This window comes from Equus caballus, chromosome 4, assembly GCF_041296265.1.
Source record: "Equus caballus isolate H_3958 breed thoroughbred chromosome 4, TB-T2T, whole genome shotgun sequence".
Lineage (NCBI taxonomy): Eukaryota > Metazoa > Chordata > Mammalia > Perissodactyla > Equidae > Equus > Equus caballus.
In genome coordinates this window covers 806,769-833,396 of record NC_091687.1, presented here as the reverse complement: position 1 = coordinate 833,396, position 26,628 = coordinate 806,769, and the positions used below count along the sequence as shown (strand labels likewise).

The following is a 26,628-nucleotide window of genomic DNA, read 5'->3' as shown; positions in this document are numbered from 1 at the left end:
TTACTATATCCTTCCAAACCCTGAATCTTACTCGTGTGAAATGCTGCCTTATCCACCTTCACCCAAACCGCTGAGAAGAGCATTGAAGAGGAGAAGGTCAAGGGCAGGAAAGTGCGTCACTCCCATCCATCATTCTAAGTCCTTGTTACTGTCTGTAGTCAACAACGCTAAACGCTCGCCACCAACAATGGCGTGAACGGATGAAAGAAGTTTATCTACATTGTGTGTGCGTGTCCTGACATAGTCGTGATGCTTTTTTCCTTTATTTTGATAACTTGGTGAATAACATTAATTAACGTTCTACTAGTATTTCAACCAGCCATTCTTGGGATACCCCCCCACACTATTTAATTAATTTATGTTTACATTTTATACATTGCTGGAATCAGTTTGCTAACATTTTGCTTTGGTTTTTGTATCTATGTTTGCGAGGGAGATTGGCCTGTGATTATCGTCTTTTCAAAATTTGTTGTCAAGGTTGTCAGTTAATACACTGAGAAGAATTTCCTAAAAAAAGCTTATGTAATTTTTAAATGATCTATTCATGAGCTATTTGGTAGAATTCATTTGTAAAGCTAAATGGATGAATTTGCAGATAAATTTGTATACTTTCTTTTACCAGAAAAATAATTAATATCCTAATGTTCACTCCTTTTCCCCAAACTTTTTATTTTGATAGTCTTAAAACCTACAGAAGTTTGAGAAAATAGTACATTAGAAACTTGCATTTTATAACGTTCACCGTTACCAGTTATTGGTGCTTTGTTGTGTTTGCCTTCTTTCCTATACATGTATTATACAGGTTTTATATAGATATAAACTTGCACACACATGCATGTATATATTCATATGCTTTGTTCTGCTGACACTTTGAAAGCAATCAGACACTTCACTCATAAATATTTCAGAATATGTCTTCTAAGAATAAGGCTATTTTTCAATACTAAACCACAATACTATTTTCAGGCTTAAGAAAATTTATATTAATCCAAAATGTTATCTAATATACACTCCATATTCATATTTGTCTGATTGTTCCAAAATATGCTTTTCATACCGTTTATATTTCTTGGATCCAAGATCCAACCAAAGTTTATACATTTCCTTTGGTTATAATGCTATTTAAACTCTTTTAATTTAGAACATTTCCCTTGTCATGTTGTTGTTGTTGCTATTTTGTTTTCATGACATTTTTCTAAGGTCTAGGACAATTTATTACATAATGTCCAATTCTGTATATGTTTGATGATTAGATTCAATTAAATATTTTAGCATAAATATGGTATAAATAATACTGGTTTTTTTCAGTGTATCACATCAGTAGGCATGTGGTGTCAGATATATTTCTACGACTATTAGTATGTTTGGGTACCTCCTTCTGCGACACAGTAATAATAAGCATCGTGAATCCATAAAATTCCTCATCAGCCAAACCAGCATGCTTCACTTGTGGGAAAGAATGTTGTGGCTATGAACTCTTTCCTAATGAAATTTCATCTGAATATTTCCAATTTTATACTTGTTTTAAAAAATCTGATAATATTGAATACGTCATGTAAGTCTTCTTGGATTTTGGAGTATTTTAACAAATTTGTCATCTTTCTTAGCTTATGAATATACCTTTTAACCTAAAAAGGGAGGAAAATAAATACAGAATTTTGTGATTTTTCTCACATAGGCCTATTTTAGATAGAAACATAGATGATAAACTGATATTTGTCTAAGTGTTCATAACTGTGGGAGCAGCTATGTACACAATGTTTTATATAAATTAAGGTTCGAATAAAGGCCTTTGTTGATTACATGTTCAGCCCACACACACTGGATGAAAAGGAACACAGAGGATAGACTATATCAGATCTATGGCTCTCACTCAAGTTATCCTTCCTAATTTCCAGACCCATATGTTTATCTATTTAATGGATATCTCCTTTTGATTGTGCCACAAATATCACAAATTTGGATGTCCCAAATTGTTACTCCTTTCGTTTCTTCCCCAACCTAAACTTTGTCCTGAGTTTCACACACCGATGAATAACATAATCACTATACCCAATTCTGCCCATCATCATTCCTCTCACTTGACACCCACATGCAGTCAGCCATCAAGGTCTGTGGATTTTGTTTCCTAATGTCCCTCAAATCTTACTTCCAAACTCGTAATTTCTGTCTTCATTTACAATCTTATCAAATATTTGCATAGTAGTGACAATTTCCTAACTGGCCTCGCTACCTCAAACATCCTCATGAGATCTTTGTCTCACAGTGTAGCCAGGATGGTCTTTGACAAAGAAATCCAAGTATTCTCATTCTCACTTAGATTCTTAAAACCCATCAATGTGTTCCTGGTGACTTAAAAAACAAACTCCTTATGGAATCGCACATATGGCTGTTTTCTAGCTCTATTTCCACGAGCCAAATGTACGTCTGTGCTTTAGTTACCATGAACGACTCTCAGAAACCTTTTAGATTCTGATTCTGTCTTTGCTCCGTGCACGAGGCACGCTTTCCTGCTAAGCCAGGGCAATTCAGTGAAAAGCAAAGCAGATGTGTTCTCTGTTTCATAGAGCTTCAAATGCAGATGCTAATTTAAAACTGACACAGATAAAAACATGAGGCTTTGTTTTCCTGTAAACTAATTTGTGGTCTTAGAAACAGAATTAATCTTAAGTTCTCATTTTCTTCTTCTCCATAATGAAAATAACGATATCTATTTCATACAATTTTTTTTGTAGATTGAAAACAATAACAGAAGCAGTGGAGAGAAATATGAGATTCATTCTATCAGAAACAGAGCTAAAATGAAACAGCGCCAGCCCAGTGGCATAATGGTTAAGTTCACGCACTCTGCTTCGGTGGCCTGGGGTTCTGGGTTCGGATCCCAGGCGCAGACCTACACACTGCTCATCAAGCCATGCTGTGGTGGTGTACCACATAAAATAGAGGAAGACTGGCACAGATGTTAGCTGAGGGCCAATCTTCCTCAAGCAAAAAGAGGACGACTGGCAACAGATGTTAGCTCACGACCAATCTTCCTCACCAAAAAAAAAAAAAAAAAAAAAATTTATATATATATGCATATATATATATATCACACCTGCATCTGATTCTGGTCAAATAAATCAATCTCTGGGGTTAGGACCCTGGTAGTGGGCATATTTTTCAAAATGCAATGATGTACACTGGAAATTTATATAATGTTGTAAACCAATGTTACCATGATTAAAAAAAGGAACAATTCAAAGTAGCAAATTTATTCTATTTAAACATAAAATATTGAGGCAGGAATTAAACTCACGTCTTCTACTTTATAAGCATCAGGAGCTAATAAACTGAATGGGTATTTGGGGTTTTTTTAAAAGATTGGCACCTGAGCTAGTATCTGTTGCTCATCTCCTTTCATTTCCTTTCCTTCTTCTCCTCAAAGCCCCCTGGTACATAGCTGTATATTCTAGTTGTAGGTCCTTCTGGTTGTGGCATGTGGGACGCCGCCTCAGCATGGCCTGATGAGCGGTGCCATGTCCGCCTCCAGGATCCGAAGCAGTGAAACCCTGGGCCGCAGAAGTGGAGTGTGTGCACTTAACCACCCAGCCACGAGGCTGGCCCCTGAATGGGTATTTTTTATCTCTGGATGAGTCTCACCCTCAGTCTCATCTTGAATCCTACTTCTTCCGGTTCAAATTCCACATTGATGTATTTACACATCAGTGTTTGCAGGGAACTCCAGTAGGGAGCTGGATTCTGAATCGGAGCCTAAAATCTTAATTGGAGCTACATTTTATATGAAACATCATGGAGTCTACACTATCCAATGTTTCACCGCCCTCTTCCTTTCTAACAGCACCGAGGGGCAAACAGCTTTGTATTAACTGCTCACGTTGCTTATATAAATGTCTTTAAAGGTGCAGTACTGTTCCTGAATTGATAATTCAGGGTATGAATGAAAAAGTGAATATTAAAATATTCTGTGATATTACTAGAGAGGTTCTGTTAAATTACGGTTGACAAGAGTCACCTCAGCAAGACAGGAACTTTAATCTCATTATAACAAGTAACATCATCTGGCAGACTAGGGAATGTACCTCAATAAACGGTTTGCATCTTTCACATAAGAGACTTGGAGTCTATTTTTAAGATGTGCTGATTATTTGAGATAAGACAACCAAACACATGGAAAGCATTTGTGTACACGCTTTTGCCTGTTGGAAAAAAGGGACTTTAGAAAGACGTGTTAAAAGTACTAAACAGCAAAGCTATTGGATGCTGCCCTCTGACATTCTTTATAAATAAATGGGCCATTATAAATATCTGTCTTTGTCTCTGGAACTGTTAAATTGTTACAGCGCAAACAGTCCATTGCACTTTGCAGACAATTTGAAACTCTCCAGGAAGAACTTTTTGCCTGTTTTCTCTCCACTTTACTGAAAAGCAATTTTAAACATTTGTATTAAATGTATTCATGTCTCCCCAAGACGGGATATTTTTACAAACAGAAAATAAAATAAATTATTTTATAATATTTTAAAACGAAAATGTGTTATTATTAGAAGAAGGAAAGAAAGGCTTTAGTTTGGATGAATAAAGCAAAATAAAAAATTGGAAACATTGCTTAGGAATATGTCCTACATGTTTTCCACAAGATTCTTCTATCACTAGTTGATCAGAAAGCAATGTATTGGTTAATCTTAATGTAGTTATTCCGGGGGATCTGTTTATCTGATCACATCCATAGATAAGCTCTGACTCTATTGGTGTAATGGAAATTCAAAATAGAATTTCTTACACTTGATGAATTTATAATCTAGGCAGCGAATCAGGGCCATCTCCAGTTCTCTGCATTCTCTTCTACTCATATCTAGAGATTCTTTCTAAAACTAAAAAATAAAGACCTATTTTTTAAAAACAGAATAAAAATAAGAACTTTGATTTAACCTCAGTCTTATGTCCTCTTTTCTCTTAGGTGTACATAAAAGGAAGAAAAATTGTATACCTTATTGACTTTTGATTTATTTCAGATTTAGGAATCTATTACACAACGAGAATAAACCACATCCATCTGGATTTTTACAGCTCACACAACACTCTGACACCCGTGGTTTCTCTGAGGCCACATGGCTAGCCCCATCATTTGGTACTCAATCTTTTTGTGGTTACTCTTCTCATCTCTCGTTTCACTCAGAGAAGTGAAAAAAGCATAACATTTGTTGAAAGTATTAGCAAACTAATTTTTACCTCAAAGGGCTTAAAAACACATTCTACTCCACGACTATTAAATTGTCTTCTCCCCAGTCTGCCAGGTGGATAAACCTATTTAGCTAATTCTGTGCAAGTTTTATTTTACCGGTTATTTTGTAACAAGCTTTTAGATAGTGTCAGAATCATTATAATTCTCCTACTGTCATAGTAGAAAAAGACACAGCTTCAAAAATCCATTTGTTGAGTAAGTGGGACCATTTACGACATCTGAAAATGATGATTAGCTGAGTAAATAAAAATAAAAACATTTAAAGTAGATATTCTTTTATCTTTAGGCTCCATCCAAGTTCATCTTTTTAAGAGTCAGATGATTAGAATAATACTTTAAGACAATGAAACTCAGATGGCACCATTAAAAAAATAACAGTGTGATGTTTACAATATAGCACACAGAAAAATAAAGAATAAAAATTTCAGAACTAAAGGAAAAGAGCACCGACGACTAACAATCTGTGACATGGCTGGAAACCACCGGCGGCAGCTGATTACAACATCGTCCCTGAGAGCTGTGGAGCGAGTGGCAATGTTTCCAACACGAAGAACAAACAAAGCTAAGTTTTTCCCTATGCCTCCCGTAAAGCTTTGAACCGAGCCAGCTTAGGTGATGGAAATTTGTCAAAGATAAAAAAAGAAAGTAATGTGGTAAGATAAATAAATTCAAACTGAAATTTGAAATAAATATAAAAAGAGGAGATGTGGGAAACATGGAAACACTATCATACTGATCCCACAATTTGATGGCAGACGTTTCTTTTGAATAGAATGAAAGTTTAACCAAACATTTGTAACTTAAGACGTCAAAAAACTAACTTAGGAAGTCTGCAAAAGAACATCTTATTCATTAGAATTTGTTTTTCTTATTAAATGTACTCTTTCCAGGGCATCTTTACGGGGTATTTTTTTTTTTAAGCACATGACATTATTGTCTTGATGGCAGTTATCAAATGTCCCAGGAGTACGTGAGCCATCGCCAACATTTCTTAGAAGCCAGCTTTTTGGTAAAGAAAAAGATTGAGCATCTCTTCTGTGATTTTACTAAATGTCTGAAAGCCATAAAAAGGAGGACCATGTCTGCAAGGTGATCCTTTTTCTGCAAAGTAGCACTTCATCAGCTCTTCAGATTCGGTGAAATCTTGTGTCCAATGATACCAAATGGTCCATCTACTTACAGTACACGTGAAATTTGGAAAGTCGTGTTATGTTTAGCACCTAGAAATCCGTCAGATAATAAGAGGATAAGCATAAAGAGTGAATTCTGCCACAAATGTTTTTTTGATTTCTAACTTTTATAAAAATAGAATTAGACTCAGGGTCTGATCATTGCTAGGGTTTAACATGACACGTGCTTGTTGATACAAACTCTTGTTCAGACCACACTAATGAATGAGAATCATTGTTTCAAAGATAAGAGAAATCAAATCAATTTCTTCATTGGATGGGGAGGTTTAGTTTAGGTCCAGTGAATACTTTTATGTCTTAATGAGGCCAAGTTGAATATAAAAATTACAGTTTAGAGAACTGGAGTTCAATTCAAAGACGAGAATCAAAGCAGAGTTGTTACAAGACTTTGCTGATTTAAACTCGACGATCGGGTCATCAAGCACAGAGCTCAGCGTCCAGAAGGGAAGCCTTACGCAAGTGTTTGGAACATAATTGAGATAGGAAGAGCTTAAGAGAATTTGATTTATTTTGTATAAATACGATGTGACTGAGAAGTTAGGTGCATATATTGTTGGAACCAAATAAATCCAAGCGTATGATATGGTAACTTGGGGACTGAATTTGTGTAATTGTGATTGTCTTGGAAAGTAGAAGACGTAACAGTGCCACGAATGATTGTTTTATATCTCTGGTACAAAAAGTAACGCTTTCTTCTTGATCTAACCCACCACTTTAACCTAAAAATAATTAGTGTATTGAAAATATGTCTATTCTTTTGGAATTTTATTCAAACATGGGATTTTTAATGTGCTTTTTTGTTCTCCTGTACGGTTGTTTTTAGCACAAGAGGGACAGAGAATGCATTTATAGGAGTGTTTGGCCTTCCTTCTTGCCTTTTATTTGCTTTTTCTATGTCCACATTACTTTCGCTCTTGATCAAAGCCTCAGAGAATGCTCTAGAGTGTTGGGGAAAGAGTGTTTGCTGGTTTCATAACAGCTGGCCCACGTCTTTCTGAGTCACCTGCCTCTGTCCAGGTGGGTACTTGCCTGTGCTGTGGGCAGGTATGCGCCACAGAGCCTGTGCGCAGAGGGAAAGCGCATCTCCTTCCCTTTGAGGAGCAGGTGCTGGGAATCCCACAGCTGGTTTCTGAGACACACTTGCCTCTGGGAGCAAATTAGGCACAGTAAAGGGGCACTTAAGAAAATGAGGACAGGGCCAACCCAGTGGCATAGTGGTTAAGTTCGTGCGCTCTGCTTTGGAGGTCCAGGGTTCACAGGCTCGGATCCTGGGCAGAGACCCACATACCGCTCATCAAGCCATGCTGTGGTAGCGACCCACATACAAAATAGAGGAAGGTTGGCATGGATGTTAGCTCAGCAACAATCTTCCTCATCAAAAAAAAAAAAAAATGAGGGCATTTTGTTGCGTGGAAGATTCTGAAATAAAATGAAGTCCTTTTGTGTATTACTAAGAGCAGGAGGAACACACAACTGCCATTAAAGTTTTTGTTTTGTTTTCTTTTTATAGGTTTTTATTTCAAAAACATATTTATCTTCCAGAGACCACTACATGTTAAATTGTTTATGTTTAGAAAAATGTGTGATATATAGATTATTTTCAATTCATTGAATATTTATTGAATTTATAGTCTTGGTAGAACATTGTGCTGAGTTTTGCGGGAATGAAAAGAGAGCAGAGACATAGTTCTTGACCAGAATGAATACAAATAGCCTAAAGGGATTTAAGTGAAGTATTTTTCAAGTATTCAGACAATATTACAGGCAGTCTTCAGAAACCTGAATAATATTGTTAATATAATTTAAAGTACCTTATCATTACTCTCTAAATAAGTTGAGACTAATTAATTTTAACAGCACAAGTAATTAACTAACATTAACTTTGATATCAAACAGCTCAACATATTTCTGTTCAAACAAAATAACACAAATCTTTATAACTTGTAATTCAAGGATTGTTTTCAGTACTAAAAAGCCACATTCAGGAAATGATTAGGATGCAATAAAATAAGAAATGTATATGACTTTTCTTTTAATAATAGTAACTCGTATTATTGACAGAGAAATTGAATCGTCTAATAAATATCTGTCTCTCTGTTTAACCAAAAAACACATAATAAAATACTAAACAAAAAAGATATTGGTGAGTATTTATAGAGCGCACATAAAGTCTATTTAAGTTTCCAAACACATTTTTACAATAAATCTCTCGCATGGTATTCCACTTGAAATTAAAGGTTGAGAAAAGTAAATATACCACGACCGAAAAAAAAATCAGTCTTTTGAAAGTAGTGGGGGAATAAATGTTACCTAATAACAGCAACTTGACAGTTCTTGCATCTCGCTCCGCATCTTCCTGAAGCTTCTTCTCCAGTTCTTTTGATCTTTTGGCGGACTCCTTGCTCTCGGAACTAATTCCGCTCCCCATCTTGTGTGTCAGATACCCGTCAGTTTATTTGCTCAGAGTTTTTCAAACGTGGAGCACAGCTCTGGTTTGGACGTGGGATGCAGGAGCAATGCTCTGCTGAAGTACCAACACCCTACTCCCTCCCTCGCTAAGATGCTGCTTTGACTAAGGGGATGCTTTCTGAGCTGTCACCTGATCAAAGGGTAAACCACACCACCCTACGGTTGTATGGTTGGAAGCTAAAGAGGAAACTCATCTTGCTTTCAAATTAGATGGCCCCTTTAGACACATCTTCCAAAACCTGCTCTTCTTCCTTAAAGAATAGCATGCAAAACCGTAGAAACTTGTCACAATCTATACACCAAAGATCGTCTACAATGAACAGCTCAAATGGAATGTTTCTCACTGGTAGTCAATCTCTATTACTGTGATTTAAAGTTATGATTACTAATCAACAAGTTTGCATGTTACCTTCAGATATTTGAGTCTCCAAATTCTTCATAATCACTCCAATGTCACTATCAGAATATTTATAATGAATCATCCAAATGCATAGCCTCGCTATGCTTAGATTATGACTCAAAATTATTGAGAATCTCCTATTATCTGTCAGTTAACTAGAAAACGTCTTTTTTTAAAAAATGGAAACATGAATGTAGTTCTTATATTTATGCATACGGTATTGCCACAAACATAGAATTCAACACACTAGGCTCTTAAATTACTGATTTTAGTCTCAGAGGATCCATCTCTATAAATTGAGCTTTTACTGCTTGTGAGAAAGTGAATCCATCAACATTAACTGATGGCCCACTCAGTGTAGACACTGCACTGTGTTGACCTGAGACAATGCATTAACTCTTTGGGGCCATTAAGCAACAGCTGCTGTGCTGGAAGGACTTTTATTGATTTGGTGCCAAGGGAATAAAAAGCAATCTTCTTTGAAACAGTTGGTAATTTGGTTCTTCCTGAAAAGTACGAAGAGTAAATGCATCTAAATGTGTTTCATGCCTTTCAACTGCCTCCACAGATATCTTGATTTCTTGAAGATCTGCCAGCTTGGGGACAGAGATTATGTTGTACATCTATTGTTTATATGAAGCATAAAACACTTGTGAGTTGGTCGATCAATATTTTCCTTATAAACAGAGTTGGCTACCTGTGGCTTCAAGCAAATCTTTCAACACGAATTTTGGGATTTGTGAATGTGCCTGACCAGGAAATGCTGGCATACACTCAGTCCTTCAACACTTCAGTGCTGTTCTTGTGGGATTGTGTGCAAAGTCTGAACAGGTGGGGTTTTGCATATTCATACAGCAAGGAAATAGGCTGCCAAATTAAATACATATTCCTGCTTTGTTTACTTTTGCACATAAAATATGAGGCTGTAGATATGTAAGCATTGTCAAAACTTTCTGGATTTCAACCCTCCAAAGCCGTGCTATGACAGTATAAGACGTGGAAAGGTCGACATGCAAGGTTCATGCAAATCACGTGGTATTGCTTTTACAATGCAAAGGGCCTGCCCAAAGGAACAAGATTTGCACTGCCTGGTTTATTTACACTCACCCCAAAACACAAAAGAACACAAACATTAAAATAAATCTCTGTTTGCCTATTGTTTTCATATCAAAATTGAATATACACAGTACCCCGAATACACAAGATTCTTGTATGTCCCATAGCAATTATGAATTGACAAGATACTTTGGTATAATTCCCATTCAAGTAAATGTACCCCATAGCTTTTGGGTGGGGACATACCGTGGATTTGAAAGGGTGTGTGTTTCCCTTAGACTTCCTAAGTCAGGTGACTGACTAAAACTGACCAGCTCTTTCAGGAGTAGAAGGGTGCATTTTCTGCCCTGCATAGAATGATGAGCTTCCACTTTTCTGTGTAACCCAGAATGTTTTGTCATCAGCTTTGTGAGATTAGTGACTTTTTCATCAGCGACTAAAATAGTCTTGACATAAAATTCAAGGTGTGTCTGTATTTAGGGGAGGCCAGCTGGGGAGAGCCCTCTCCCCTGGGTCCCTGGGACACAGAGTCACTAATGAGCTGTGGTTATTAACACAGCTCCATGTTGCCTCACTTAGGATTATAGCTTTTTGGACCTAAGAAAGTGCAGAAAATGAAATAGTAAATTTCACTGGCATGGAGACAATGTATTATTAGCTTGGATGTCTTCCACAGTATTTGGGACAGGGCTGGCCATAGGAAGTATTGAAAAATTATTTCTTGTTAATAAATTGATAGAGACCTAGTCTTTTTTCTTGTGTCCTGCTGAGGTGATAATATAAATAGGGTTTCTTTCCAAGGTTCATTGTCATAGTGGGTCTATCTCAACACCCTAGAAATTTTAGAGTGACTTAAAAAATTCAATGAAAAAGCCCAGTTTTAGTCTGAAATAGTGTTGATATATGTAATTACAACTGTTAGCCCAACAGTTACACTTTTGTTTTCTCAGCCTTAAAAATAACACAGCACACTCCCTTCTTTTGTTAAACCTTGCTCCAGAGCGAGCCGTAAAGGTCACTGAAATGCCACCAGATGGCATGGTGTGAATAATTCTTCCTCTTGCTAATCTTTGTCAGGGTCTCTGTGGAATCGTCAGAAGGGGCCAATGGCCTTTAAAAAGTTTGAGTAATGACATTTTACAGTTATAATTCAACATCTAGCTTGAGATGACATGCAATTGTTTCCCACCTGCTTTTAATGTTGAGATTTCAACCTACGTTTTTGGAGGCGTCCCTTTTGCCAGTATTACCTGGGCTTCTGCAGTCATCAAGGTGGATTTCCCCTGAGAATGTGACACGTGGCTGACTTCAGTGGCTCAGCTCCTTCTGGAAACTGTCATCTGTATGGCTGCCAACTGTACTGGTCTTTATTTTGTTTCCATATCTTGCACGAGGTGTTGACTTCAGGCATGGGGTCCCTGGGGGGTTTGAGTCCTGGCTGCCTTAGCAATGACCTTTATCCTTGCATATTCCCATGAAGTTTGAGGCAAATCATCCTTCCTTTACTAATGGTGCTCCAGTGTGCACTTGTGGGAGCTCTGTGCGTGGTGTTTCCTCCAGAGAGCTCCTGTCTCCGGAGACTTCCTGAGGCCAGTCTTTTGATCTTGGGGAATAGGGCACAACACGCTGTTTCACGTACAGTCGGATGGTGCAATAAGTTTACGATGCCAGTACTGAACAGCTCTTATGTCTTGAGGTAATACAAATACGTATTTTTATTCATTGGAGTTGATTTCTACCCTTACTTATTCTACATAATTTTTTTACAGATTAGGATATGATTATATAGAATAATTATTGGAAATAAAAGATATCACAATCCTAAATGACAAAGAAGATGAGTCATAATTATTTCCCAAGAGACCCTTCCTGTCCCAAATCCTCTTTTCTTTAAGATAATTTTTAATGTGTCTCCTTAACACAAAGTTTCCACTTACTCCCTTAACTTATTCCTTGGTAACTTCAGTCCTGATTATTGCAACCGCCTCCTCCTCAGCTCTCCTGATTCTAGTTTCTGCCCTTTTCCAATCTAACCTGTCAAACCCAACTTTCATTATGATGCTTTTCTTGTTGAAAACACAAAGAACACCTTGTTATGCCTCCTATCTTAGTCTTGCCACTAGACACTCAATAATCTAGATAGTACCTCCCAACCATCCAAATATATTTCCCATTACTTCTTATAACACATTCTCTGTTATGGCTGGGTGTTTCTCTCTTTTGTAATTAGGTTCCCGACTTAGCTTTCACTCACGCTTTCACTCTTCACTGGGAATATCTTGCTCTTCCACAGCTTTTTTCCATATGCCTAATCTTTAAGAAAGAGCCTAACATGTACGTTCTCCACTATGTTTCACATCGACTGCCATCCATTGGGTGATTCTTTACTTTCCAAATTCCTAAGAGGAATTAGTGGCTGATCAGTTTGTCCTTCCTCATTAACTAGGCAAGATACTTTCTGGTGACCACACCCTCTGGTTCTCTCCTGTTTGCAGGCTCTAAACTGGGATGACATGGAAGAAAATCCCGTTGACTGAAATAATTGGGTGATTGATAGATATATGGTGATTGAAGCTCTTTTCTCCATCTTGGAAATGCACGATTCTCCTTCCCAAATGATTCCAAGTGTGAAATATTACCTCTAGAATTGCAGGAATTCGTTTATTCAACAACTGATATATTCAGCATTTGTTATGTACCAGGCATGGGAGATTCAGCAGTAAACAAATTAGTCGGACACCTCCCCACAAAGAGTTTAAATTCTGGCCGGTGAGTGTGTGGGGGGTTCACAGAGACAATAAACATGGTAAATGTTTAAAGCATATAGAATTACAGATGGTGGTAAGTGTTAAGAAAAAAAGCAGACTGGACATAACGAGTATGGGGATGGTAGTGAGGATGAGAGATTAGAATTTTCAAAAATTATTTATTTTTTATTGTGGTAACAGTGGTTTATAACATTATATAAATTTCAGGTGTACATCATTATATTTTGATTTCTGTGTAGACTACATCGTGTTCCCCAGTCAAAGACTGATTACCATCCATCACCACACACACGTGCCTAATCACCACTTTCGCCCCCCCCATCCCCTCTGATAACCACCAATCCATTCTCTGTCTCTATGTGTTTATTTGTCATTGATTTTATTTTCTACTTATGAGTGAGATCATATGGTATTTGACTTTCTCCCTCTGACTTATTTCACTTAGCATAATACCCTCAAGGTCCATCCACGTCGTCACAAATGGCCGGATTTCATCATTTCTTGTGGCTGAGTAGTATTCCATTGTGCATATATGCACCACATCTTGTTTATCCATTCATCCCTTGATGGGCACCTGGGTTGCTTCCAAGTCTTGGCTATTGTGAATAATGCTCTAATGAACATAGGGGTGCATATGTCTGTATACATTTATGTTTTCATGTTCTTTGGATAAATACCCAGTAGTGGAATAGCTGGATCATATGGTAGTCCTATTCTTAACTTTTTGAAGAATCTCCATACTGTTTTCCACAGTGGCTGTGTCAGTTTGCACTCCCACCAGCAGTGTACAAGTGTTCCCTTCTCTCCACATCCTCTCCAACACTTGTTGTTTCCTGTCTTGTTAATTACAGCCATTCTGACGGCGTGAGGTGATATCTCACTGTAGTTTTGATTTGCATTTCCCTGACAGTTAGTGATTTTGAACATCTTTTCATGTACCTGTTGCTGTCTGTATATGTTCTTTGGAGAAATGTCTGTTGAGATCTTTTGCCCATTTTTTAATTGGGTTGTTAGTTTTTTGTTTGTTGAGATGTATGAGTTCTTTACCTATTTTGGATATTAACCCCTTATCTAATATATGGTTTGCAAATATCTTCTCCCAATTGTTAGCTTGTCTTTTCATTTTGTTGATGGTTTCCTTTGCTGTGCAGAAGCTTTTTAGTTTGATGTAATCCCATTTGCTTGTTTTTTTCTATTGTTTCCCTTGCCCGGTCAGACATGGTACTTTAAAATATGCTGCTAAGACTGATGTAGAAGAGTGTACTGCCTATGTTTTCTTCTAAAATTTTTATGGTTTCAGGTCTTACATTCAAGTCTTTAATCTATTTTGAGTTAATTTTTGTGAATGATAATGATCTACTTTCATTCGTTTGCCTGTGGCTGTCCAGTTCTCCCAACACCATTTATTGAAGAGACTATTCTTTCCTCATTACATATTCTTGGCTCCTTTGTCATAAATTAATTGACCATATATGCATGGGTTTATTTCAGGGCTCTCAAATCTGTTCCATTGATCTGTGTGTCTGTTTTTGTGCCAGTACCATACTGTTTTGCTTATCATAGCTTTTTAGTACATTTTGAAATCAGGGAGTGTGATAGCTCCAGCTTTGTTCTTTGTTCTCAGAATTCTTTTGTCTGCTAGGAGTCTTTTGTTGTTCCATATAAACTTAGGATTCTTTGTTCTGTTTCTGTGAGAAATGTGTTGGAACTTTGATAGGGATTGCATTGAATCTGTAGATTGCTTTAGTAAGTATGGCCATTTTAACCATGTTGATGCTTCCAATCTAAGAGCACAGAATATCTTTCCATTTCTTTGTCTTCTTCGATTTCTTTCAACAATGTTTTATAGTTTTCAGTGTACAGATCTTTCACCTCTTCGGTTAAATTTATTCCTAGTTATTTTATTCTTTTTGTTGCAGTTGTAAATGGGATTGTATTTTTAATTTCTCTTTCTGCTACTTTGTGGTTAGTGTACAGAAACACAACTGATTTTTGTATGTTGATTTTGTATCCTGCAACTTTACTGTATTCATTTATTATGTCTAAAATTGTTTTGGTGAATTCTTTAGGGTTTTCTATATATAAAATCATGTCATCTGCAAATAATGCTAGTTTCACTGCTTTCTTTCCAATTTGGATCCCTTTTAAGTCTTTTTCTTGCCTGATTGCTCTGGCTAGGACTTCCAATACTATGTTAAGTAAGAGTGGTGAAAATAGGCATCCTTGTCTGGTTCCCGTTCTTAGAGGGATAGCTTTCAGTTTTTCTCCATTGAGAATGATGTTAACTGTGGGTTTGTCATATATGGCCTTTATTATTTTGAGATATTTTCCTTCTATATCCATTTTATTTAGAGTTTTTATCATAAATGGATGCTGTATCTTGTCAAATGCTTTCTCTGCAACTATTGAGACGATCATGTGGTTTTTATTCTTCATTTTGTTAATGTGGTGTGTCACATTGATTAATTTGTGGATGTTGAACTATCCCTGTGTCCCTGGAATAAATCCTACTTGATCATGATGTATGATTATTTTAATGTATTGCTGTATTTGATTTGCTAGTATTTTGTTGAAGATTTTTGCATCAATGTTCATGAGTGATGTTGGCCTGTAATTTTCTTTTTTTGTGTTGTCCTTATCTGGTTTTGGTATCAGGGTAATGTTAACCTCATAGAATAAGTTAGGAAGCTTCCTCTCCTCTTCAATGTTTTGGAAGAGTTTGAGAAGGATAGATATTAATTCTACTTTGAATGCTTGGTAGAATTCTCCAGGGAAGTCGTCTGGTCGTGGACTTTCATTTTTGATTACTGGTTTGATTTCCTTACTGGTGATTGGGCTATTCAAGTTCTCTATTTATTCTTGATTCAGTTTTGGAAGATTGTGTGATTCTAAGAATTTAGTGGTTTCTTCTAGATTATGCAATTTGTTGACATATATCTTTTCATAGTATTCTCTTATATTCTTTTGTATTTCTGAGATGTGTGTTATAATTTCTCCTCTTTCATTTCTGATTTTATTTATTTGAGACTTCTCTCTTTTTTTCTTGGTGAGTCTAGCTAGAAGTTTGTAAATTTTGCTTGTTTTCAAAGAACCAGCTGTTAGTTTCATTGATTCTTTTTGTATTTTATTTTTTAGTCTCTATTTCATTTATTTCTGCTCTGATTTTTATTATTTCCTTCCTTCTGCTGATTTTGGACTTCGCTCTTGTTTTTCCAGTTCTTTTAGGTGCACTGTTAGATTGTTTATTTGGGACTTTTCCTGTTTGTTGAGGTAGCCCTGAATTGCTATGAACTTCCCTCTTCCAACCGCTTTTGCTGTATCCCATAGATTTTACCATGTCATATTCTCATTTTCCTTTGTCTCCAGGTATTTTTTTGTTTTCTCTTTTGATTTCTTCCTTGACTATATCGTTGTTCAGTAGCATTTTGTTTAATCTCCACATATTTGTCGATTTCTGATTTTCTTACTGTAGTTAAATTCTACTTTCATATCATTGTACTTTCATATTGTTATAGTCAGAAAAGGTGCACAGTATTATTTTAATCTTCTTAAATTTATTGAGACTTGTTTTGCAGCCTAATATGTGATCTATCCTGGAGAATTCTCCATGAGCATTTGAAAAGGATGTGTATTCTGTGGTTTTTGGATGGAATGTTCTATATATGTCTACTAAGTCCATCTGATCTAATGTGTCGTTTAAGGCCAATGTTTTGCTATCGATCTTCTGTTTGGATGATCTATCCATTGATAGAAGTGGAGTGTCAAAGTCCCCCACTATTACTGTGTTACTGTCTGCTTCTCCTTTGATGTCTGCTAATAATTGCTTTATGTATTTAGGTGCTCCTGTGTTGGGTGCATAGATATTACAAGTGTTATGTCCTCTTGTTGGATTGTTCTGTTTGTAATTGTGCAGTGCTTTTCTTTGTCTCTTGTTACAGTTTTTGTTTGAAAGTCTATTTTTTCTGATATAAATATTGCTACCTCAGCTTTCTTTTCTTTGTCATTTGCATGAAGCATCTTTTTCCATCCCTTCACTTTCAGTTTATGAGTGTCTTTAGGTCTGAAGTGTGTCTTTTGTATGCAGAATATATGGATCTTGGTTTTTTATCCAATTGGCCACCATACGCCTTTTGATTTGAACATTTAGTCCACTGACATTTAAAGTAGCTATTGATAAGAATGTACTTACTGCTATTTTTTAAATTTTTTTCTAGGTGTTCAGTAGTTCTGCTCTGTTCCTTTCTTCTTCTCTTGCTCACCCCACCCCCTACAGGGCCACACACCCATCAAACCGGTCCTGCCCTGTGTGTATGCCCCAACACACTGAAGCAAACCCAGTCACCCTACTGCAGTGGTCCCACACACTCCATCTGCTCCTCACATACACCCTGCTCCACAGAGGTGGGCTCACTGGGCTGCAGAGGTTCCAGGCACCCTGCTTATGTGGGTCCACGTGTTGCCTGAGGGCTTGATGTTGGATGGGTCAGTCCCTAGGGTGGGCTGCCAGTTCTGACTTAGCTGGATTATATCAGTGCTCTAGTGGGTGGGGCAGACTCTGGGCTAACAGGCCAGGAGAAGAATTCCAATAGCATCTGCCAACATCTGTGTCAGCACCCCTGTACTAGGTCACAGTAATGGCAGCTGCCAATGTCTCAGTCCCTAGAGAGGTCTCACCTCTCAGTGAGATGCACCCAGAGCCTATCCGGTGAGTCTTTTTTCACCAAAGGACTGGGCACCTTTCTTTCTTGAGATTTTAGATTGCTTTCTGAAACAGGTGAGTTTGTGTGTGAGCCCTTTAAGAGCAGGCTTTTTTTTCCTTATGTCTGGTGGTTTTTCTAGGGGTATTCCCTGTTGTTAGTAGACAGCACAGCCAGATATTATGACCCTTGTATTGGGTGTGCTGAGTCCAAAGGATACTTACAATGGTAATGCTCCCCTGCTTGGCTACCCCACTCATCCAAGGAAGGCTGAGAACCTTAGGATTGCTCCCAGCTGGCTGTGAAGTGCCACAGCTCGCAAAGGTGGCTTTTTTCTCTCCAGAAGGAATTTCTGTCTCTTCCACCTCAGTCAGGGCTGTCCCTTGTTGTGGGGGTTCTTTTTACTCCGTTTTCAGGTCTCTCTCAGGGGTAATTGTTCCAACAGTATTTCTAAATTTGTTGTATCTGTGGGAGGAGGTAGTTCAGAGTTCACCTATGCTGACATCTTGATCAAACTCCCTACAATTTTGTATAATGTGTCCAGGGAAGACCTAACTGAAAAGGCAATTGTTTTGGATAAAGTTCCATGAAAACTGACTTTATTATAAAAAACGCATGGAGGAAGTTTACTAGAAAGTGTCCTTTGGAACAATTCATGTAAGTGAGTGAAGGAAGCAATATTGGCAGAAGGAGAAATTGTATTGCAATGCAGTTGTAACAGAGGACTCAGCCAATCCTATGGGGAGCCCCAAAGCTTAGATAGTCTTTCAGATTTATACTGAAATGAAGAACAAAGACTGAATCAGTATACCCCCATTTAAGGACCACAACAGCTGGGGACTGGATGGGGCAGTAACAGAGGCTTCCATCTGATATTCTTCGCTATGCTAACTCTTACTGTACAGCCCAAAACGTGATATGAGGATTCCGCCAACTGCCACATATATTAATTCCAATTCTACATTCAGGAACTTGAGAAATGACTACTGGCTGGGGCTATGAATCACCTTGATCCACTGTCACCTTGATATGGTCCAGGATGCCATTTATTACCAAGTTCCCATATGTCTCCACTCTAGCATGAGGGTTGTGATATTACTGCTGGTCCTTGGGTATCAAGATCCACTCATAGGATGTTTTTAGTGAATCTTCGCACTAAGCATTTGTCATGGTGTTAAAAGTTTCTCCCTCATGAGGACCTTTCAGTAATTAAGTTCTGGCTCTGAGAAAGAGCTGAGGTCTGGAAATAGGACAGGGGATCATAACATTTTTCAAGGATGACCACCCTCATCTTCCCAATGAGCACCCTTGACTCTTGTGGTTGTTTAAACTGAGCAATACTCATATTACCTGCTCCTTTTTTGGCTTTAAGATCCTCTCTTCTATTAATTCTTTCCACAGGTCTCTGTGCATCAGAATCTCCTGCTGTCACTTTGCCCTTTACTCTCATTACAATATTACAGCTATGTTGATTTTCATAATTAAATGCTGGCACCTGGTCTCTATTATTTTGGGATCTTATTATTCCCATTGCCTTGAGGAAGCCTAGGTATGTAATTGCATTCTCTATCATCAACCTCTGCCTATAAAGAATTGCCTCAATAAAGCTGAAATCCCCTTAGTAGTGCCTACTTGATTATTTTAACACATGGAAAGCTATTTGGTGATTTCCTAAAGTCTGATGTTTCCCAATCTGGGATGCCAACTTCTCTGAGCCTTTTGTTGCCTTCCTCTGCCATTTGCCATGCGGCAACACTATATCCAGTTTGCCAAGAGCCATCCTATAAAACATGTAAATATCACCTCCAGGGGTGTTGGCACCCTGTATCATAGGAAAGGCTTTCATAAGCCTCTCCTCTATGCAACTTTATGTTGCACCTTCCTTTGGCCTAGCACTCTCACTCCAATTTTATTTATTTATACTCATGTATGTGTGTGTGTGTGTGTGTGTGTGTGTGTGTGTGTATGTACATACTCTTCCAGCTCCTGCAAGTACGTGTCAGTTTCTGGAGCTGTTTTGGTACGTGGGCTCTTTCTTGTAACAGATCCAGAACTTCTCTGGCCAGATTATGTCATCAGTAGATTATAGTTATTGACCTGCTCTCCAGGAGCAGTGGGTATAGATCCTCACTAGGTTGAATGTTATCTTACAAGACAAAGGCTCTGCATTGTCTTCAAGAAGGGGCAGGGCCAGCCTTCCAAAGGGGTAAGTGTACCACTTTTGCCCGACCCAGAGGGTCCAAGTGGAATCTAAGGATTCAGGATTTTTTGATGCATCAACCCAGGCATTACTATTCTGACTTTGGGTCCCACTTTTTTCTGATGGTGACCTTGACTTTGATGTAGTAGTTTTGCCAAGGTTAAACATTCAATCTTCCCTAGAACTCTCCTCTCCTTGTAACTAAGTCCTGAACCTGATCATCACTTTTTCTGCTCTCATCTCCACGGCAGGACATGAAAGTCTCTTCTCACACAGCACAGGGAAAAGCTCTGGCTTTCGTACTTTGCGTTAAATTGGTGATTAATCACTCTTGGCCTGCCACCGTCTTTCTCTGTGGAAGTGAGAGCTCCCAGCCACAGTCTTTACAATTTCTCATTTCTGTGACTCAAACACCGAGATTTTGCCCACCTGAACTTTGCCTCTCAGTGATATCCCATCTCCCATCTCAGGTCACTACCAGTGAAAGCTTTAAGAACTAAAGTGCTACTGCAAGCCAGGGGCTATCAGTAACATACCTACTACCTGTAGTGGGATTCTAACCATCCAGCTGGCTAGAAGTTGAAGGTAGAGGGTAGGCATCTAGTTCTAACATCCCATTTTAGAGTCTGCTTCTTAGGACCACTCCTGGGACCAACTCTCTGAGATTAAGTTTCCTGAGAACAGAATCTAAGACGGAGTTTTGCATGAGGAAGTCACATAGTACACATGTAAATATTTATGTTATAGATCAAGCTAGCACAGTTAAAAAAAAATGTTCTTTCCTTTAAAAAGAAAAGTAAATTCATCATGCAATGAAAAGATATGTTCAGATTCAGTGCACCCTGACTCCTTTTCAATATTGAAGTCTCACAGTGGAAGGATCCTGCTCTCTTCTCTTCCCACTATCAGCTCTGTGCTCTGACATGACAGAACTCCTGCATGGCAAGCTCTGGCCAAGCTCCGTTAACACCCCTACACACAGCTGCTTTTTGTCAATGCCTCTGGACTAGGGTTAACCATACCAGTGCTGGGAACTACTCTCGAGGAGTTAGACTCAGGAAAGAAGCCCATGCAGATCCTGAAGTGTGTTTAAGTGACTTTAGCAGGAAGCCAGGGGGTCCTGGTTTCCGGAATGTGGTCTGGGAGGGGAGCATCGGCTGGTGTTTCTCCCTGGCCTCATGAACTCCTTGCTCAATAGGGGAGGAGCTTAGCCAGTAAAGGGCCAGAGCACGGATTTCTAAGTTGTGGGGCCCAGGGAAGAGTCTGCCCTCGACTGAATCTAGAGGTGGCACAGAATTCTGAAATGTCGATCTTGATAAAAGTAGTTATAAGGCAGCATTAAAAGTGAAAAAGTAGGAAGGAGAGGAATTAGACATGGCAGTGGACATTGCTGCCAAGAGTCTTTCTTGTAAAGGAAGGGAGAGGCTGGTAGGGTAACTGGTAGGGGAAGTTGATCAAAGAGGATGCTTTTGTATATACTGATGAGAAAGATACAGTGGAGAGGAAACATGTACAGTTTGATAAAGTGTAATAGAGAAGGGACTTTACAGTTGCAGTGATGTCCTTGAGTAGGGGAGAAGGAGGGGGATGCAGTGCACAAGTGGACATTTGTCTGTGAGTAGAAGACCAGAAAATACATCCGTGGTAACAAGAGAGAAGGAAAAGTAAATTGACACAGAAGCAGACAGCTGTTAGGTGTGGTTGTGGAAGCATCTAAAAGTCTCTTGTGATTGCTTCCATTTTCTCAGGGAAATAAGAAGCAAGAGTGAGAAGAAGTGTTGGAGATATGATAAGAAAAGAGAAAGAATGAAAGGTTACCTACTTCCTTACCAACTCCTATCTACATAATCATTTATATCGTCATATAACCCCACCCATCCACTCTCCTGAAGACGTCTTAACAGTCACTCAGGTTCTCCAGATCACCAAGTCCTTCTTCCCTCAGGGGTTGAATTCTTTGTGAACTTGGAGATTGCCAACCACTCATCTCTCTGAAGCTTCTCTCTCACGGGGCATTCCCGCTTTGGCTATCATCCTTTTCTGCCTTCACATCTTGTCTTCCGTCCTCACTAAACTCTTTCCCTGTGCCTCTTTTCTGAAGCCAGATTCTTTCATGCTTCGGTCTTCTAAACCCCATGCTCCTTCCCCAGGCCATCTCATTTCCTCTTGAGGGTTCACGATGAACCCCAAACGCTTACCTCCACCTAGACCACCCTCAGCTTGTGGTTAGTCCTGTATCACTTCAAAATTAACGTGAATGGAACCAAACCCACTGCATTTCCTCCCGAGCCCTCCCCATTCCCTGTGCAGCATAATTCTCTCTGTGCCTCACTTGACATCTGAGTCTCTTCTGGCTCTCCCTCTCTTTCTACACCTAGCATAGGTTCGGTGGCACTCAAAAGTGCTTCCTAGCCCTTCCCTGGTTTTCTGCTTCCATTGACAACTCCTTTATCCAGGCTCAGGCTTCCCCCACCCTGATTCTTCTGAAGAATACTACTTCCTCTTTTCTTTCAACTACACTCGTCTTCCATCTGGCATCATAGCAATGGAAGGTTCATCTTCCCAAGGAACAAATGGCAACACCCCTATAACCCGTCCCTTGTTTAAATTAAAAACAGACTTTTAAACCTACGCTAGTTGATCTCAATCCACTTTTCTCCTGAATTTTACGTTTCTTTCCTATATTTGTTCTAAATCCTACTTGAAATGAATCACTATTTTCCACACATTTTGCCAGCCTTCGTGATTTTCATCATTAACCTCTTGCTGCTTTTGTTGCTGCAATGCACTTTCTCAGCTCAAAATATTTATTAATGCCCAATTCAAATGTCACTGCATCTGCTACTTCCAATGCCACCCAAACCTGAAAGCTGTTTATATATTCTCTGAAAAATATAAAATTTTACTGAGACCACTTTTGCAATACTCATTGAACTTACTGCTGTTTATTTAAATTATTTATATATCTGATTTGTTGCCCATACAAATTGATAAGCTATAGGCTTTGGAGACAGAGAAATCTAAAAAAATACTATATGTTATTTTTGCTGTAATCAGCACTGTTCAGTAGAATCTTCTGCAATGAATGGAAATGTTCTGTTTCTGCCCAGTGGAATACAGTGTCCACTAGCTACACATGGCCATTCAGCACTTGAAATGTGGCTAGTACAACCGAGAAAGTACATTTTAAATTTTATTTGATTTTAATTATTTTGAATTTAAATTTAAATAGCTACAAGTAGCTAGTGGCTCTTAGATATTACACGATAGCTGCTTGATGGCAGCAGAAAGGGAAATTAATCTGTTTTAATCACTGTGCATTTTTCTCTCCTTTCATTGTTCTAGCTGAAGAATAATTTCATGTGTCCATTGAAGGATCTTTTCCCTAGGAAATCCTCAAATGATTTGTCTGCCTATTCAACCCTACTTATATCTCCTCTGAAGTTCTGAACTATAGTCATACAAAAGACTGACACCCTTGAAGAATATAAAATACGGTTAGGGCAACAATGCAAGTATACACGAAAAGACAACTGTGGTACAAGAGGTTACACTTAATGTCAAAAGAATTGCATACACACACACACACAAATGAGATTCAAGGAATTCAGAGAGACCTGTGGCTTTTGTATGCTTTTATACATAAAAAAATTTATACGAAGCAATTATGATTTTAGCTATGCTTTGACTTAGGGGTAAAATTTCAAATTGATAAAAGAAAAGGCTTTCAGAACACAGTATAGAATACTAAAAAGACATGGAATTTATAGGCAGACATAGCATTTTCTTGGTGGTTGTGTCACCTTGTGCAAATTTCTTAATATTTAGGGACTTATTTTCTTTCTTCTTTTTTCTTTTGGTGAGGAAGGTCATCCCTGAGCTAACATCTGTGCTCATCTTCTTCTATTTTGTACGTGGGATGCCGCCATGGCATGGCTTGATGAGCCGTGTGTGGGTCCTCGCCCAGGATCCGGGTTGAGAACCCCAGGCCACCAAAGCAGAGCACATGAACTTACGCAGACCCCACCTGGTGGGCCCTAGGGACTTATTTTCTTCGCTTGTAAAATGAGAGACTTACAACATTCTTTTGAAGATTAGAAATAATGTCTGTAAAACTCCCAACATAGTGCCTGGAGGATCGTTGGAGTTCAATACAGAGCAGCATATATGACTTTCCCTGATGAAGGACATGGCATGTCCTGAGAGGCAGGAACCCCCGCAGACACAGGTGAGCTTAAGATGCGGGCTGGTGAGTTACCAGGAACAGATCAGTGTGGCTCAAGGACTCTGTGCGTCTGGGAGCAATAGGAGACACGTTTAGAAAGATAGATTGAGACAAGATTGTGAAGAGCATTGCATTCCAAGGTAAGGAGTTTACTGTATCGAGTGGAAGGAGCCAATAAATATTCTTAAGGAAGGGAGTAGCCAAGGGGAAGTGGCATTTTACAAGCAGAAACCTACCAGCACCATGTTGGCTGGGCTCAAGATCCTGCCTTCACTCTTTTTGTGAATTGAATTATACACCCAATCTCTCTGAGCCTCACTTAGCTCATCTGTGAAATAAAAGTAATGATAGCAGTGAATTTGCTCTGTGGTTATAATATGATGGAATAATAAGACATTTTTTATTCTGAATTGGGATGATAATATAAATGAACAGAATCTGGAAAAAATGACAGCATATTTGAAATAGAAAATAATATGACTAACATTTTATTCATTTAATTTGGCATTAAACCCAGGGACCTCTTGGAGGCCACCTGTAACAGGCATTTGAAAATTCATGACCAATAATCAAGAAAGAGACTATTATTTTACTTTGAAAATGGAGGATATTTTAGAACTATAGGATGAAATCTAGGTCTGTGGTGATACACAATTGTGTGGCTTATGAGCATACCCCTCTCCATCCCTGAGTCCAGACCCTGATGGCATCTTATTTAGACCATGGTAACAAGTTTCCCAGCCAGCCATTCTCACCTCTCCCTTTCATTCTCCACAGTGCTGCTCAGAATATTTTCCAAAGCCCCATTTGAAAATCCCCATTGATTTTGAAGGCTTGTTATTCTCATCTCTCTGTTATATGGCTTCAATATTTCTGTTTAGTCTCATATCTCACCACATTTCTGTAGGTTTGCTGTTCAAGGCAGAATCTCTCAGGACTTTTCAATGTTCCTTAAAACAAACTCTTTCTTTGATCTCACTGTTCCCTGAAATTATTTCTATGTGATTTTTCATCATGAATCCCACACATGTCCAGGATATCTTGGTTGTATTCATTTTAAAATCAGAAATATGTGCTATGTAAATTAGAAAATTTCTTCTAGGGAACACAGATCTAGCATTCAGGGGATTGCATTTGTATTATATGTGTTGACTCAAACAATTTGTGTCAGATGCAAAATAACTAAGAATCAGGTTGTCCTTCCTCTTTCTTAGATTTAAAAAGTAATGCAAACCCTAACATCTCTCAGTAGTGGACCACTGGAGGAATGTAGAAAGGACTTTATTATCCACCATGACATTTACCTAGACTGGGCGGTCAACATTACTGAATAATCATTGGCTTAATTTTATTTGACCTGAGACCAATTCTTATCTTGATATGAAGTGAGTGAAATCATTATTTTCACCATTCTACCACCATTTTGAGAGTTTTTCTCTTCTATCTCTTGGTACATTCTTCCTTAAAAGCTTAGAGGGCCCCTAGAACTTCCCGTTTTCCAAATGGCACACTTTTCCCAATCTCTCTCAGTGAAAAGAATCTTATAATTCAGACCCATTCTCCCCTCTAAAGATCAAGCTATCAAAGCTGCCTCAGGAAGCAACACAGGGGAATGGAAAGTCAGGCAGATATCCCTGAGCTTGAGTCTTCTTCTCTAAAAGTCAAGATATTAAAATCAGTCTATTGTCAAAAACAAAGGAACTAACACATGAGAGAATATTAGAACAGTACCTTGCATATGGCGGTTTAAAAAAAATGATATTCTTCCCGGTCTTGCGACAAAAAGAGACGTTCTGACAGCACTCACCTAAGGTAACCAGAGATGACTATATCTCCGCCACAATTCTTTATCCTGTGGGTGGCCTCACGGACGTGTTTACCAGGATTTTCCATGCATATCCTGTGTGGATGCTGGGTCTAGCCACCCACATCCTCCGCCAGGACTGAAGGACCTACCTCCTGACTTGCAAGAATGTTGCTGCCTCACAGCTCAGCTGTCAGTTCCCTCGAGAAATTTCCCTCAGTCGAAAACATCTACCTCACCCAAGGTCACACATCTCCAAGGGGGCTGGACTGCATCCAGTGACTGGTGCCTCAAGTCAGGACCAATCTGAGGGGCTACCCCAGCTTCAGCGCTCCCCGCGAGGTCGGCTGAGATGTTTTATTTACTGCCTTGCAGCCCAGCCTCTCCCTCGGCCTCATTCTGCTAGTTTTACTTCCCCCGCAGAAGTTGATCCTGAGAGCACACCCTATTGAGCTTTCTTTACAAAAGGCTTTTTCACAGTTGGCTTCCCAGGAAATCACATAAAGTGAGATGCCTCATGAGAAAATGGAATGCCCCCCCCAATCTGCAACACAATCTCCAGCAAACCTGCACT

At 38.6% G+C, this 26,628-nt stretch overlaps 1 protein-coding gene across 2 annotated transcripts in view; it reads right to left on the bottom strand.

Moving 5' to 3' along the window:
- GNAT3 (G protein subunit alpha transducin 3) overlaps window positions 1–26,384 on the bottom strand; it is a 65,896-nt gene extending 39,512 nt beyond the window's left edge. Inside the window, exon 1 of one of the 2 annotated variants that reach the window (XM_070264317.1) lies at window positions 26,058–26,384. Coding sequence is in view for 1 of the 2 variants with exons in the window: in XM_001487934.6 (XP_001487984.3) it covers window positions 8,746–8,863 (118 nt within the window). In the remaining variant the exon portion in view is untranslated. Of the gene's footprint in view, window positions 1–8,745; window positions 8,998–26,057 lie in introns of those variants that run through there. The other variant, XM_001487934.6, reaches the window with a different exon arrangement.
- Between the last annotated feature and the right edge of the window lie 244 nt (window positions 26,385–26,628).